At 28.0% G+C, this 17,807-nt stretch overlaps 2 protein-coding genes across 2 annotated transcripts in view; one reads left to right on the top strand and one right to left on the bottom strand.

Annotated features, from left to right (window-relative positions):
- LOC107439195 (protein kinase, membrane associated tyrosine/threonine 1) overlaps positions 1-14,840 on the bottom strand; it is a 22,327-nt gene extending 7,487 nt beyond the window's left edge. The window contains exons 1-10 of the mRNA XM_071181088.1: positions 14,827-14,840; positions 12,227-12,386; positions 9,879-10,032; positions 7,033-7,130; positions 6,206-6,288; positions 5,921-6,046; positions 4,766-4,841; positions 3,126-3,251; positions 2,949-3,040; positions 457-563 (exon numbers count right to left, since the gene is read on the bottom strand). Of these exons, the coding sequence (XP_071037189.1) occupies positions 457-563; positions 2,949-3,040; positions 3,126-3,251; positions 4,766-4,841; positions 5,921-6,046; positions 6,206-6,288; positions 7,033-7,130; positions 9,879-10,032; positions 12,227-12,386; positions 14,827-14,840 (1,036 nt within the window). The remainder of the gene's footprint in view (positions 1-456; positions 564-2,948; positions 3,041-3,125; positions 3,252-4,765; positions 4,842-5,920; positions 6,047-6,205; positions 6,289-7,032; positions 7,131-9,878; positions 10,033-12,226; positions 12,387-14,826) is intronic.
- Positions 12,731-17,194, top strand: LOC107439202 (eukaryotic translation initiation factor 2B subunit gamma). Its single transcript, XM_016051711.3, has 2 exons — positions 12,731-12,944; positions 15,849-17,194. The coding sequence occupies exon 2, from the start codon at positions 15,849-15,851 to the stop codon at positions 17,154-17,156; it is 1,308 nt and encodes a 435-aa protein (XP_015907197.1). The 5' UTR covers positions 12,731-12,944; the 3' UTR covers positions 17,157-17,194.
- The last annotated feature ends 613 nt before the right edge of the window (positions 17,195-17,807 follow it).

Genomic DNA, 17,807 nt, shown 5'->3' with positions numbered 1-17,807 from the left:
CAAATAATAATATTTATTTATTTGTAAAAAAACATTTATTTTAGGATTCTAAAATGAAAAGAGATCAAAAACTTTCAATCTTTTAAAAATTATTACCCTTATATTAATTATTAATATGTTAAAAATAATTTTTTCATGTAATGTATCAAAATTATTATTCCTTATGATTGATTTAAATTTGTTTCAAGTATTTTGTAATAATATTTAATCAGCAATTTAGATAATTTGGTTTTTGCCGGTTTTTACCAGTTTTTGCCGGTTTTTACCAGGTTTTTGCCACTGTCCTGGCAAAAACCCCTTTTTGCCGGCAAAAACTCCAACCCTGTAAACTATATTATTAATTATACTACTATACAATTTATTTATTTCAAAATAAGCTTGGAAATAAATAAATTATATAGTAATTGATAATGAACAATAATTTCAAAATTTAATTATAATTTTTCAAATATTTACCTTCAAGAAATTCTTGGGGAATTTCAAGATTCCTTAAGCGATGCCATAATTCTTCACCTCTAGGTAAGTCTAGATCAGATGCTAGCTCTAATATTGTTATCCCAAGACTGTAAAATGTATTAAAAATAAAAAATTTCACCAAAAAATTTCTCTTTTTTCTTGGAAAGAAAAAAAAAAAAGTTAAAACATAGGAATGATGAATGAATTTGAGAAATTCAAAGTTTTTATCCAGGCACTTTTTTGAGGAAAAAAAATTTTTACAATTTTTTATTTGTTTACATTTTTAAAACAAAACAGGAAATTGACAGTTTTTAAGAATCAGTGACAGACTTTAAATCACTTAAGAACTAGAACAATAAAAAGTTAACAAGATATCTTAAAATAATAATAATAGTTAAAAATAAAAAAAAACTAATACAGTAAACCTTGGTTAAGCACACACTTTTGGGGGCTAAAAAAATTGTTCGTTTACATGAAGGGTACACTAATAATGAGGTATAATATGAGGTATAACTCCATATAGTTTTTAGTATGATTGCAATATAGAACAATTGCAATGATATGAAAATATACAAAACTGCAATCATATAGATGTTTTTAGAATAAATGCAATGATGAAGAAAATAATCTCTAACAACTATTTGATATTTATTTAAACTTACAAAATTCTAAATTAGAATATTAAGGAAATTAGAAATTTTAATAAGACTTTGTTTTATTTTGACTGTGTTTACCCATTTGAAAAGAAAGACATGATAATAAGTTTGTTTTAAACAGGCGCAACTTACCATATCATCTAGGTACATTTTTATTTAATTTAGCATATTAACATCAATTTCATCATTCTTGGATAGATAAAAATTTCTCATTTCCTCAATACAAGTGTGCGTATTACACAAAGTTCGTACTTTTGGTTCTTTTTCAGAAAGTTATCATTTTCTTCATTATTACTCTCTCAACATCATTATTTGCGATTATTGCAATCATTATTTGCAACAATTTCATCAATGCTTAGAAAATTATCACCCTTGGTAATACTTTATCCAGTCAAGTTAATAAAATTTGTTAATTTGAAAATAGGATTATTGCAATCATTATTTGCAAAAATTTCGTCAATGTTTAAAAAACCATCACCCTTGGTAACACTTTTTCCAGTCAAGTTAATCAAACTTGTTAATTTGAAAATAGGATTATTGCAATCATTATTTGCAAAAATTTCGTCAATGTTTAAAAAACCATCACCCTTGGTAACACTTTTTCCAGTCAAGTTAATCAAACTTGTTAATTTGGAAATAGGATCATCAGAATTTGTTTGAACTATGACATCTGCAAAGATAGAAAACATGGCAGTACATCTTTGAAGCTTCTGTGATGCATATAAAAAAATTATGGCAATACTTATTTGTAAGGTACCAGTTCCTATGGAGTTGTATTCAGAATCATTATTTGAAAGAGTCTAAATAAATGTTTGTTTATATGAAAAGCCTGATTACTCAATTACTGTTCTTTTTCTTTCTTTAAAACCTAGTTGTGTGTTAAGTGCAGGAGTCAAACTGATTAGGAAAAGAAAGGAATTTTCATTGGGAAGGAGAATTGAGAATATTTAATGCTTTATCTCAACTTACTTGTTAGGTCTCATAACCTGAGTCATCCAGATGAAAAGATCAAAAGAGAAAATATTTCACACGAGCAGCAACATTTTATTTCTTTTCTTTGCAAAGAGAAAAGGTGACAGAAAAATGATTGATTTAGTGGTGAAATAAACTAACAACATTTTTAGACATGGATAAGGCAAAAATTTTACATGTTCTGAAAATGGCAAAAAAGATAGATTTTTCCAGAAAGTTTTTTTTCCCTTTATTTCTTTTTTTTTCCTTCTCTTTTTTCACATCTAGAAAAACTGTAGCTTAGTTTCAAGAGATTAAAAATAACTTTTTGGGGACTGAACAACTGTCCACGTTGTTATGGGAGTGTCCGGTTTGCGGAGAGGGTGCAGAATGGTTAATTCAGAGAAGATTCAAGAGGAATTTTAAAAAAATATATATATGCCTGTAAGAGAGGCTTCAATTTTGCAGGATGGTTCGTAATGCAAGGTTTCACTGTATTGAAATATAAAACGTTCATTTATACAGACAATCACAAGCTGAATTTTTTACCGCACATAAGTCAAATACAAGGGAATCTAGAAACACAAACACAATCAAAAAAGTTATCAAAGTTTATAATGTAAAATTTTTTGAAAATTTTCGACTTTGAATAACACAAACTAATTATCACTACATAGAAAAAACCACCATATAATTAATTATAGGAATAAGTTTTTTAGACTAAAATTTTTTATTTTGTTAAAAAATTACTTATAAAATTAAATATACATTAATTTATTATTTTTTTTAAATAAAACAAAAGTTGAATTTTTTTTTAAAAGTTACGAATTTGGGAAAAAACACAATTTGTAAGTAATAAAAAGCGAATTTTAAAAAAATTCAGACCTGAAAATGTCAGCTGCTTTTGTAAAAATACCATCCATTAACTCAGGAGCAATGTATCTTGGGTCTCCTTCGATTGCATTAGTGGCATCAGACTGAAAACATTAACGATAAAAATCTGAAGATTCAAGCATTATATATCAAGATAAACAACAATTTTTAAAGAAATACATAATTTACCTTAACAGAGAGGTCAAGAACAAGCCCGAAATCACCTAGTTTACAAATGTTGTTTTCAGATATAAAAATATTTTCTGGTTTGATGTCTAAATGAACTAGATTATGATCATGCAAATGTTTAACAGCCTAAAGAGAGTAAAAAATAATAAAATTAAATGGGTATTTGCAATTACAATTTATTCTGAGAATTCTTTGCCTTTTTCTATTACAGTAGCCTACATCTATAGTTAATTTCCATATATATATAAATGATCAATAACACACACACTAAGCAGTAGAAAATAAGCCACTACCTAGTTTAAATAACCAGGTACTAAAAGATATTACAAGTCAATACACATTTCCAATGGTCTGTTTACATGTCTCAATCGCGAAACCAAAACAGCACACCAACCTTTTACATTGGCTACTTGTCTTGAGATCCACTAATAATTTTATGGGGTTTGAGTTTAATTTAAGTTATCCTGGACCAATAGACCACTATTAATTTTAAGCTCTGAAGATTTATGCATCAATTATTCATTGTATAAAGATGTAAATTGTCTACATGCGTTTTTGCAAATTTCGTGGGAAGATGTTCAAAGTAGTCATCGGAGTTTTTACCATTTTAAGAAGCTGTTATGCCTTTGTTGCCTCAACAAGAAAATTAGTCATTAAAAGCCCTTTTATCCCTATCAATTGATAAATTTTACTTTTTATGCTTCGTAACTGTACTGTACCAAATCTTTGTTTAAAAGTAGTTAAAATTTCATGAAAATTTCCTTACAAGTCTGAGCCTGTCGGAACCAGGAAACTTTTTCAGTAAATGAGCCTGTTTCATTTCTAGTGTCTATGATCTCCTATGTTTAAATATGTATATTTTTTTCCTGCATATACTTTGATGTCTAAGATAGAGTGATTGATTATAGTTAAAAAAAATAATAAATTAAGTAGCTAAATAAAAAAAAAACGGATTTTAAGTTTTGAATTTTTGTTTTTTAAGTATATTTCAGCACAATTATTTGATTGCTACTGTTAAAAAATTTTACAGTAAGTCCTGCTCATGTATTTTCTGCAAATAACTAGACCAGCTCAATTTTATGACACATTTGTGCTCTACATTAAGACGCTAATCCATGCACAAAACTGGGATTTTTGATATTCGCTCCAAGCTATTCAACATCAAGAAATAAACGTCTTTGTAACTAAACGAAATCCATATTGTCTTCATAGTTAGACGTAATCAACATTATCTTTGTAGTTAGACGGAATCAACATTATCTTCGTCAGTTCAGTAACAGTGTTAGCATAGGCAAGCATCCCTGCACACTAAATTGTTATACCGTTACATCGCAAGCATCTTACATTAGAGGCTATAAGCCAGAGTTCTGAGCAGCTTTAAGTCAGAGCTTTGCAAGAAACAGAAGATACTATGATCGTTTGACAATGTTTGCATTACATTGACATTTAGCAAATATATCACCCAATTGTACTCATAATAATCAATAACAATTTCATATTCTAAAATGCACATTGTATCATCAACTGCAATCTACAAGCAATTTCTTCTAACATTAACGTTAATTTATCAGCATTTAAAATTGATATTTTTAAAATAATTCTTTACTATTGATAAGTTACAATATCAATTTAACCATTACCTGTAATAGGTCAATTAGGTACTTCCAAATAGTTTTTTCTGGAATATCATGATTTGTTTCAGCATACTGACTCAAGCTGCAAAACAGATTAAATTAAAATAATTATTAGTTGAATCTGGGAAAAACACAATAAATCAAATGAAATATTTAATCTAATCAAAATTAATCATATATCTTCATTGCAACTTAATATTAATTTTAAACTTTATTTTTCATATTGTACAAACTTATATAAAATTTTATGTCTAAGCGATAATAAAAAAAAAGACATATCAAAATTGAAACAGGAAAGAAAAAAAATGGAGAAAAAATGAAAAATACATTTTCATTCTGAGGAAAAATTAGTTTTAAACAGTGATTGTGGTTTTGTTGGATGTGATTTAACTCAGAATAAAACCTTTGCAAAAGAAAGCTACAAATAATCAAAATCTATAAAACACTGGATAAGTAAATTTGATAATTGTTTAGGTATTTAGTAAGGAAAACAATATTTAACAAATTATAATAGTATTTGGTTCTAGTTTGTAACTATAACACTTAGAAAAAAAAATGACAAAAATCTAATTGCATGAAAATAATATTTTTTTATTTTTAAAACCAAGTTGTAATTTTATACAACTTGTCATGAGAAAAGCATTTGACAAATTTACCAATTAGCAAATCAGTTTGAATATTAAATTTGTACTCATGCCATGTGAAAACTAATCTTCTGTCTGATTCTAATTTGTTTTTGCTATGCCCTAATTTTAATGCTTAACATGTCAATAATTTAAACAATTTTCAAAATAAAATTTCTTCATCACTTATGTTATTATATGCACACCAAATTTCATCAAAATTAAAGAATGAGCTAGTCAAAAAAGCTTGATCTGGCGTGAAATGTCACAATTACACTTTAAAGTTAATAATTAAATGTCCCGATACTTGCAATACTCATCATTAAGATATTATAGAGGTAAGTAAAGGACCCAAACAAAAAATACATAAAATTTGGACTTTTTAATATGAACTATAAGATAGTCCCTTTAAAGTTTTAAGTGTGCTAACAATAATTAAAATTTAAAATAGATAAGTCTTTTTGTTTTTTCAACTTCAAAAACGGGAAATTCAGAGTAAATTTATGCGGAAAAAACATTTACAATAATAAGTTTGTACCTAGAACTGCATAGTTCTGTTTGTATGTACAAGATTTGCTTTTCTTCCCAAGCACTATAAAATTTTACACAATTTGGATGATAAGGAAGCTTCTCATGTTTCTGGACTTCTTGTAACTTACGACTCCTAAAATGAAAGTTGTGATGATTAGCAAAACCACAGAGACAATAACGCAGAATAAAAAAAAAAAAAAAATCAATTTGTATAAAAAATGACAAATAATTATCAAGCAGTATTGTAGAAAACTAAAATAAACTAATAACATGTTAAAGTAATTTTGCATACCTATCGGCTTTTCCAGCAAATTTTTCTTTGGCTCGTTTCACTGCATAATACTTACCATCATCTTTAGATTTAACTTTGAACACCTATTAAAAATTATATCAGATTTTAAAGATTTGGCATAAATTATGAAGCAAAATTTTATAAACTTTTTCTTTTCTTACAATGAACCTGTTTAAATACTATTTATTTTTAATTTAATAATACAATTTAAATGAGGAAAAAAATTAGATGTCTCAATATTTTGAATTTTTTATAAAAATAAAAATTTAAAATGGAGTAAAAAATTACCAGTGTCTACTGTAGAAAGTGACTAAATAGTAAATTTTTTTATAAAATGCTTAGTTTGGTTTAGAGCATAGCTAGAATGAGTAAAAACTTAATTTTAACACAAGAATTTCATATCTAAGTGCCTAATTTTTAACATAACAGATTCACACAGTAACTACTGTAGATCTTAATTTTGTATTAAAAATGTATTTTATTTTATAACCGTCGTCGCGATTTAGGGTTTACGACTACTAATGTTCAACTCCGTAGCCTTGCAATTTCGAACCAATTCAGAAGACAAGGAATCTCTTGAATCAGTACCCCCAGAGGTATCATTTGTTATGGAAACTTGGAGGACTTTGAGACTCAACAAATTAAACATGCATCTGTCACCATTTACTACACGGGGAGTCTTCGGACGGCAGGGATCGAACCCACAACCTCTGGGACAGGGACCCAGTGCCCTACCAACCAGGCTATCCTAACAAAAAGTATTTAAAATTACTGTAAAATATTTCATTTTTCATAAAAGCAAATACTCATAAAAACAAATTGCTCACATCTCCAAAAGAACCAGAGCCCAGCTTGCAAATCACATCAAAACACTGATTTAGGTACAATAATTTCTTATTGCTGGAATCATATTTGGAAGAAAGAGCTACTAGATATTAAGTGAAAACAACAGGTATAATTTAATAAAAAAATATGTCTATTTCAAAATAGTAAATGCATAATTTAAACAGAAATAATGAATATTCAAGTGTGAAATTTGAATTTCCCAAATTACAGTAACATTGCGATTTTAAAAAAAATGCGAAAACCAACAGCAATAATTGCACAAACACACACACACAAAAAAAAAAAAAAAAAGATCGAAAAGCCGCATGGAATTAGCATTGATTGAGCGTCACAAAAAGCAAGTACACAAATAAATATGCAATTAGAATTTATTCTTCCTTTATAAAATTTTTTGAAAATATCGGCATTTAAAAAACCATGTGGCTATTAGCAGCAATAAAGAGTAAATCGAAAGCAAAAAAATTACATCATCCTATCAGAATTAACTAATACACAAATTGAGGTTTGAGCTTCATAATATCGGTATTTTAAAAAATTTGCATTAACAGCAAAAGAAAAGAAAAAGATTAAAATGTAAATTTACGATGGTATTGAGAGCAATAAAATTTGTAGTTGTAGCCAAATAAAGAAGGGGACAAATATATAATATTAATTAAATAATTCTACTATTATAAATCGGAATTTGATATTGAAATTAAAATTTTATAAAATGATGCAAAAAAAATTATGAGAAATGTTTTTTTAAACGATTGCTATTTTGGAATTACTTTTTAAGTTATGAATTTTAATTCTTTTGTTTGTCTCAGTAATTCATTAATTCTAATCCCAAAGCTATTATGGATTTTTTTCCCAGTCTTCTTTGTTCAAACAAATCTGCTTAAAAAACGTTATCCAACATGAAATAACTTAAGAAGAAAAGAAGGTACTGGTAAAGGCAATATAAATGTCTTATGTTAACAAGAATTATGTAAGTAATGAAATTTTAAGTTGAGATAAATCAAATTCCCAAAAAAATTATGTTGGAATCTAAGATATTAATTCGCAGTAGTCCACAAACAATATTGAGATTTGCAGAATTTCGTGAACTAGTAGAAAAATCATATGCATATTTTTAAGTAATTTTTATATAAAAGAATAATGAATTATTTCAAACAAAATAAATCTTAAATCCAGAAACTTCATTATTATTGAATTCGCTTAAAAAACATATTTTATTCTTCATAAAATATTTTGCTTGATTCAAATATTTTTCAGTCAAAATTTTTATTTTATTAAAATGATAGAAGATAGGTTTAAAGAAAGTTTTAGTGACCTTAGTCGTCAAAATGGATATCCCCTTCGACCAGATTGGATGCCTACAGCCATTAGCCTCATTCATCTTCTCAATTCAACAACATTAATGTTTTGATGCTCAATTAAGTTAAAGCTTAAAAATATATCTTTTAATAAAGAATTAGATTAACCAAAATTTGCTTTGACCAGGCACCATTTGAAATTACCAAAAAATTTTCAAGTTATAATTAAAAAAATAATAAATAAAAATTCAAGTTACAGATGATATTTGATGATTGGGAAAAATCATTGTAGGATAGTAAACTAATATTAACATGTTGAATGCCATGGGGATCACCGGTGAAGCCAAGATTATTAGAAACACATAATTCGAGTAATTTTCAATTTTTTTATATTATTATCGTTACTAAAATGGTTTGAAAAAATTAATGCAATATAGAACACACAAAAATAGTTTTATTTATACACCAGGGTGAGTAGCCAAATTTATCAACAAAAAATAAACACCTTTTAAGCACTTTTCAAGCACTAAAAAAATATTTTTAAGCACTTTTAAAAAATATCTTAATTAGGCAAGGTTGGACATTTTTCGAAAATTGAGGGTTTTATCTTGTTTTAACCGTCATGACAAAAAAAAAAAAACTTTTGGCATTGGTTTTTGACAATTGTCAAAAATCATGAAAATTTGAATCATGTAAAAAAGATGGCGTTTTCATACGCTACGGACTGACAATACACTGAAATATATTGGGGTTGAATTAATTATGAAAACGTTGAATAGAACAATGTGAACTGTGTTTTTTTGCATAATTTGTAGCTAAAATCAACATGGTAAATGAAAAATCTCATTTTGAAAAAGGGAAAATTAAGTACTTTTCAAAAACACCCAATGAAAAAAGCTAATTTAAGGGCTCTTAAAAAACGGAAATAAGCACATCTAAGCATAAAAATGCTATACACCCTGCTGGTTATGTGGAAACAATTACAATTTAAGAGATACCTTACCTCCCCAACAATTTTGCCATCAACATTTGATAATTTCCCATAAAGTGACATAGGGGCTTTTAAAAAACGAAAATAAGCACCTTTAAGCACTTTTTAAAAATGCTACGCATCCTGTATACACAGAGGTGCCAACTTGCTCCAGATAGCAAATAAATATTTTCAAGTGGTAGTTTATTAATTGTAATTCTTGGTTTAATAAATTCAATTTAGTAGATTTTTATCCACCACTATTTTTAAACAATGGGTAGGTTCACATAATTCACCACTTTTTTCAAATATGCCATGCTAAACCTTTTCAAAAACAAGCAAAATCTGTCTAATATTTGCAAATTTAGTTCGTAGTTATTTACCGTGTGGCCAGACGGACAAGCCCTGTAAAATTAGAGCGGCATTCAATGTGTTAAATATTGGTAAAAATGTAGTTAAGCATTTTGTTACATGAAAATTGCATACTGAGCTCAACACTATACGTACCTGAAACTTTTAGTGTTAAAATATTTTACTGGGAAATCAAATAAAAAAAGGATACAAGATTTTGAATCACGAAAACTAACACTTTGAGCAGAGCTAGAACCATCTCTAGTGGAAGACAGACGGCTTACAGATGAGCAACTTTTACTATTTGTTTTTCCTTTGGGTGTTGGAGGTGGTTGATCAAACCTTAATCTCTGACAAGATTTATCCTAAAATTCAAAACAATTCTCAGTACATAAATTTCTTGTAAAAATGAATGAAAGATAAACTTATAAAAACTTAATATCCAACTTGCTTTATTTATCATTTCTGAAAATGAAATACATACTATTTGAAAGGCAGCAACACTAAATTTAACTTCTATGTATCTCACAACACTAGGACTGGGCAATGTTAAAATTTTAGCATTGCAATGCATCGTCATGCTAATATCGCGAGCTTTTGTTGCATTGCGATGTTTTGGAACAGTAATGTTTTACATTTCGTACTGAATAAATTCAAATTTTTGCTCTTCTTGATTGATTGATCAATTAAAGCAATTATGCTCTGGAATAACTCAAATAATAAAATAATACTCTTGAATAACTCAATCTGAAATGAACTCAATCCGAGTTACACCTCTCTTCATCTTGAATTTAGTTCATTTCTATCAATGTTTAATAAAAAAAAAGGAGAAAGGAATGCATAAAAAAGTTCAATGAATCCTGGAATAAAAATAAAATATTAACAAGTCGCACTTAGTAAAATGCCTTTTTTTTAAAAAATAAATTTTGCATTTTTTATATTTCCTAACTAAGATAATTATTTCTCAATATTTAAAAATGTGGATGTCTGCAAAATAGCAGTTAAAAAACAATAAACAGCTGGATTGATAGTAAAAAAATTATCAGGATTTGCACAATGAAAAGAAAACACACACTTTTATAACTAAGAGATTAATCTAGACTCCAATTCTCAATCACTTTAGGATTCATCGTGTTGGCAAAACAATGAGTCATGATGTAATGAAGAAAGATAACAATCATTGCCACGGCTATCACTGTACACTTACGGAGGAAAATGCTCGTCGCACGCACTTGAAACCACTGATGTACTATTGGGAATCATGCGTGTAGTCATCGATACATCGCACACATTTCAGTAACTCGCAATTTCTGATGATCCGAAAAATTTACAATTCAAACGTCAGATCAGCAATGATTGCATAGCGTCAATATTTTCCGATGCATCAATTTATTGCCCAGTCTTACACAACACACAGAAGAAAAGGAATAAACATGATTATTCATCATGTTTTTTAAATCATTAAAGCTATGTTATCTCATTAAAAAATAAATATTTAGTAAACTACTCTTAAGGTGCTAACCAGAAATGATATCACACATGATCCTTGAAATTTAACAGTTAGTGAAAAGGTATAACAGGAAGAGTAACAACATACATTTTGGTTAAAATAAAAAATATTTCAACAAGTCATCAGATTACATATTTTTGCATCAAAATGCAATATAATCTAAAATAGAATTACTTTGTTTCTGAACTGTTAGTATATTTTTGGGTAATTTATCGTTACATGTGAAAAAGGAATGGTGGGCATAGTGAAATAGGACACATAGTGACAATTGACTAAGAGAGGGAATGGATTCAAAAAATTTTGTTATCTTTTATGAACGATTGCAAACTACTTTTGAAGCCTAAAATGTTGAAATTATATGAAAATTGATTCACTGTTTTCGCTGAAGCATCAAAAAAAAATTCTTGTTGAACATTCAATTTCATCCATTTAAATTTTGTTATAAAATTTTTGCACATTTTTGTCTATCTGGGTAAAAAGGGGGTTTAACTAGAAGGACTTTAAAGATAAATATACACAAACAAGCTATATGATGTTGTTTAATAATTAAAGTGATTTTTGTATCAGGATCTGTTACAGAATAATCACCAAGTCTTGCCAAATTCCAGGCAGCGAGAATTAAAAAAAATTTTAAAAAATCACAGGAGAAATTTAAAAAAATCAAAGATGGCGGGGGTCTGTCTAGATTTTTTTGAATGGTACCTATTTTGTAAAAATTTAGACACAATTTCTGAAAATTAAAAATTTTATTAAAAAATCAACACAAAAATATGGTAAAGATTAATAAAATATTTTCAAAAATTGTCACTGCAAATAAAAATCATTTATGACTGGTACATTTATATATATTTTTCCTCATATATTCAAAAATAATTTTGCTATTGTAAAACTTTGGGCTTAAAATTGTATAAAGAACTAGCATCTATATTGTAAGAAAATAAATTGACATACAGAATAAGTACAATAACATGTCATCTTACTCACGAAACAAACAAAATTCAACAATAATCAACATGGCTTTTTATGAAATATTATAAAAATAGCTCAACCTTCTTTGAAGAGAACGACTGGGTTGTAAAAAACTTAGGAGCTGGTAGAGGTGATTTAACTTCTGATTCTGATACATCAGAGTCACCATCTCTGATGCTTAAAATTCTATTTTTCAGATCCAGAGTTAGTCCTTGAAATATACAGAGATAATAAACAAATCTTTACAAAGGTTTTTGGAAAATAGGCTTCAAACAGTTTATGATGAAAGTCATATTTTGGTCTTGAAATGTTCTTTTCGAAGATTCGAATGTCACAATTAATTCGAATTTATTTTACAGCGAAATTATTTATGACTAGGAAGTATTGATTTTTTAACAAACGCGTTTACAAGTAAAAACTATGACATAAGAAGAAATCAAAACTATTAGGATACGAAGATAAAGAGGAAAAAGCACGACAGGAAAATTTATTACTTAAAAAAAATAATTTCGCGCGTAAATAAATATGATCTTTATTATGTTGCCAAACCATATCTTTTAATCTAAGAAATAAACACTTAAGCAAAATGTTGATGCATATAACTCGCCACTTTATTGAACCTCATTTTTATTCTTGAAAACTGATAATAATGTAAAGGTTTTAATGACAAAGAAGTAAGCAGTCAAAAGTCTTTATTGCGTACTACAAATTAAAAATAAATAAATCACAATATCCACTGTTTGTGATTTAGCAATATAATTGAAAAAACTTTAGTTGATTTTATAGGCAAAATTGAATGTAAGCATTTTTTTTATTTCATCAATATTTTGTTCAACAAAATTAGTTTTTTTTTCATTTTGGTTGGGAGTAAAGTTTGTTTTATTGCCATTGATCATTCTACACTTGATCCACGTCGCGACGTTTTTATCTTATTTGAAAAATAATTTTCTGCAAAATACATATTTTACACAGTGATTCTCGTCTATGTCTCATTATCTCTAATTGAATGAAGTGATCAAAGTAATTGTCTAAATTTAAAAGAATTAAATTATGATGCAATCGAATTGTAATTACTTCTCCCATTTTCTGACTTTGCTGTTGTATACCCTGTGTCATATTAAGTATTTCTTCGGATTTTATTATTGCCATTGCGGTTCTTGTATTGATTTAAAGAGGATATTCCGTATCGACAAGGTGCCAAATAGATTTTAAAGGGGGGTGGTTATGAGCTATACCTTTCGAGTTGGTCCCTTTCTGTGATGGTTTTTTTAAGTTTCTCGTGGGTCACTGCCTGGAATTTGCCAAGACTTTGCGAATATACGATACAGAAATCTCTCTGATTTAAAATACTACAATTTTTTCTTGTCGAATTTAGCTCTGATAGTTTAAACAACAAATCATTACTAAGGCATTTAACGGGAAGATTTCCATATTGTAATCTGCAGCAGAATATTCGCCAAGTATTGGCAAAACAGAAATCACAGAAGGGGATAAACGACCTGTAGCCATTCCCGTGCAAACCTTTACATGTTTTTGTTTTTAAAAAATTGCAAGTTTAAAAATCCATTTGGTGATAGATGTTGCCGCAACAGATCACAATATAGAAATATCTTCCATTTAAGGAGCTGGACGTCTAAATGATATCATTATGTAAACATATTGGTGCTGCACCAAAAAGATTGCCAAATCATGGTGACAAAAATTAAGATGCTAAAAAAATAACAAATAAAGAATTTGGCAAACTCAAGGTGGACACTCTGGAAAAGAAAAAATCCTCCAATTCTTAGGAAAATTAACAATTAACCTTAAAAAGAGGATTCAAACTTTCATCTACCTGGATCCATTGTAAAAATGCATGATGTGCAATTTTTAGTATTGACTCGCCAATGACTTCTGTTTGGCTGGTCTCTCTTTCCACTCATTCATTATGTTCAGCTTGACATGTTTATCTGTTAGTCTGAATTGTACAACCATTTCCTGGAAAATAAAGTAAAAAAGGTAGCATTTTTAAGGAATAGCACCTTATTTTTACAAAAAAAAGTGCATTTATAGGGATCAAAGGGGTATCCTTCTATAAACACTTAGGGAAAAAAACTGCATAGATATGAACTAAGTTGTTAATTTCAGTTTGTGTGTTAAAGAAATATCCTTTTTACATTTTGTTTTTACCATTAAAGATACAGTTTTCCCCTTTGTTATTTAGTGAGAAAGTTTTAAACACATTTTCTTAAATGTGAACACTTGATTATAGTTGTATTTTTAATATTATTAATTTTTCAAAATTCTTAGAAGAAATTTAAAAAAATTTAAATCTTTTTTTCTGCTTAGGGTTCCTGCAAGTAACCTCGTAAAAGAGGTTTTTAAAATGAACTGAAATTATAATATATGGCAAATTATCCATTACCTATATAATATTATTAAGATATATTCCACTTACATGTTGTTTTTCCAGTTAAAGAAACAGTTTTCCCCTTTGTTAAATAGGGAGAATTTTTATAGATATTATGTGAACACTTGATTTTAGTAGTATTTTTAAAAATATTAATTTTTCAAAATTCTTAGAAAATAATGAAAAAATTTAAATTTTTTTTCTGAACAGGGTTCCTGCTAGTAAGTTTGTAAAACAAGGTTTTAAAATTAACTGCAACCATAATATATGGCAAATTATGCATTACCTTACCTATTACTTGTCATTTTAGGGCCTTGTGCACCTCTGAGTTTGAAAAGAAATAATTATTGTTTTATTGACATTGTTTCGATTTATTCATACATAGTAGATAGTATATACTATCTTCATAAAGATATGCCAAAAGGTTGTTTTATTTAACATATTTTTTTAAAAAGTATGATTTATTTTTCATTGTTCAAATGCAACTAACAAGCAAAATATTCTTAATGCAGAAAAAAGCCAAATCTACATGATTTTTTGACTAATCAGTTTTATGTAACCATTAATGAAAAAATTAAAGCTGTCAACTCTACTGGATTTTAGATATTTTGCATGTTCTTCTGATCTAATAAAGAATTTGCCTAATTTTTTTATATTTAGGTATATTAGTAAAGTCTTTATAATTGTGGTAATAAAAGAATTGTGTTTTTCTTTAAATTTAATGTGAAGAACTTTATATTTTTAAATCAATCAAAAAATATTTTTGTTACTGTGAAAATTTTAAATCAATATGTTATTCATATCTATGTTTAACTATTTTAAATGTATTTAATATCTATCTATTAATAGTCATAATTTGAAAATTGGGTATCCAAATTTCATTATATATATTTTCAGGATGGCAACAGAACAGGGAATTTAAATAAAATATTTATATCCTAATAGTCAGGGAAAATGAATTAGTTTGAGACACCCAAAAGTCGTTTTTTCGAAAAAATTTATTAATTGTAATAATTTTTTTTTGAAAAAAAAAAGCTTATTTTTGATTTTAAGAGCACATATAAGTCTTATGTAAAATATTTTATAGATGAAAATAAGGTGTAACTGCAAAAATAATGAGATTTATGCCACCAGTTATAAAAGTCAGAGAGATTCAATAACTTTTTTTTTCTTCTCAGTGTTTGTTGTCCTGGCTTTTAGCATAAAATTTTTATTATTTGATTTTAGAAGCTTTTTTTTTTAATTTAAAAACTATGATCTTTAAAGAAAACTAATATTTTTTTCATTAAAAATTGTCTCTTATCTCATCATAGATGGAGTTTCAAGCAGTAATCATGGCTGCAGGGACAGGCTCAAGAATGCGAGAACTAATGTCCTCTGTTCCTAAATGTCTCCTGCCTGTTGGTAATGTCCCCCTAATTATGTGTTCATTAAACATACTGAAAAGAGCAGGCTTTGCTGAGGCAATAGTTATAGTCCGAGAGACAGAAAAACTTCAAATTCAAACTGCAATTGAAGATAAAACTGGACTTAACCTGGACATAGTTGCCCTGCCTAGAGGTGAAGACTGGGGGACAGCAGACAGTCTTCGCTTTATAAAAGATAAGATTAAGCAAAATGTTATTGTCTTAAGTTGCGATTTAGTTTCCGATTTCAACCTTCAAGATATGATAAACCTGCATCGCGTCCAGAGCTCTTCCCTCACAATGTTATTAGTTCCATTTCCAAAATCTTTGAGAGAAGTAGAGATGCCTGGTTCCAAGAAAAAATGCAAATTTGAAAGGGACATAATCGGCTTGGATCCAACAAACAGGCTGATCTTTATCAACTCTGAAGCTGATTTTGAGGAAAATGTGCCCCTGAGAATGAAAGTCATTCAACAGTATCCAAACATCAAAGTGCACAGCAATTTGATGGATGCTCACTTATATATAATACAGAAAGATTTGATACACTTTATTATGATGAATCAGCACATTTCCACTTTAAAAGGCGAGTTTCTACCTGCAGCAGTAAAAAAACAGTTTAGTCTTAAAAAGAAGAATCGTAATAGCGACTTATATGACCCTACCGTAGATAAAGATTGGATTGACCTGAAGAGTTTAGCCTTTGAATTATCCTCTTGCCATATTGCATCCACGAAAAACCCAGATGCAGAGGAAAATCTTGTGTGTTATTCATATGTGGATAAAGACTGTTTCTGTAGCAGGGTAAATAATCTCGTAGCTTATGCAGAAATCAATAAAAAACTCATTAAACATTTCAATTTGGTTACCGGTCAAGAATTAAAATCGCACGAGTTTCAAAAATCGCAAGTGGATGGCGAGAGCATCATTGGAGATGACTGCGAATTGGCAGCCAAAGCTTCCGTTAAACAGTCTATGATTGGCAATGATTGCAAATTTGATGAAAGAGCTAAAACTGTCAATTCTATTGTTATGAACAATGTGAGCATTGGGAAAGAGTGCAGTATTCAAGGGTCTATAATTTGTTCAAATGTTGTATTAGAAGAAAGATGTAGTTTGAAAAACTGTGTGGTTGCTTCTGATCAAATTATTAAATCCATGTCTAAGCTCAATAATGAAATATTTCAAGGAACTGAACAGTTAATGCAAATCTAATTTGTACTAAATACAATAAAATATAAATTATTTGGGAATCTTAATGATTTAACTTTTTCAAAAAATAAATTATACTATTCCTAAAAGGATAAATAATTTATTGAAATTAAAACAATCTGTAATCTTTTTTTTTTAAAAAAAATGAAAGATGACAAGGGGACTGTATTAAAAAATAGCATTTCAATTGAAATATGTCAGTATTTATTCCTTTATAAGTTTTTAAGTTGAAATTAATTTAGTTTTAGTTTTCTGAGTTATCAAAGATTAGTATTTAATAAATTCCCAAATTTTTCCACTATTGTCCCATGTAGTGAGGCTAGTATGGACAAAAATAACCTTTTCTAAAAAATATTATGGAAATATTAAATTTTGTAATTCCAGATATAAACCAGAGTGCAGAGTAAACATCCAAATTATCATTAATAAAATACTGCAAGAGTTCAAAATCATATTAAGAGTTTTTTAACGAATTGTAAAAAATGTCCAGACTAGATCTCGATCTCCAATATATCCATGTTTTTAATGAAATAGAGAAATCTGTACCTATCTGCCCCCTTTTATAAAATTCAGAAGGTTTTAAGTGATTTCACTTTTTATTCTTAAACCAAAGAATCAACAATAAGAAAATACTGTTTTACAAATGTAATGTAG

This window comes from Parasteatoda tepidariorum, chromosome 5 (assembly GCF_043381705.1).
Source record: "Parasteatoda tepidariorum isolate YZ-2023 chromosome 5, CAS_Ptep_4.0, whole genome shotgun sequence".
NCBI lineage: Eukaryota > Metazoa > Arthropoda > Arachnida > Araneae > Theridiidae > Parasteatoda > Parasteatoda tepidariorum.
Note: the sequence above shows the minus strand (reverse complement) of the source record. Positions and strands in the feature narration are given on the sequence as shown.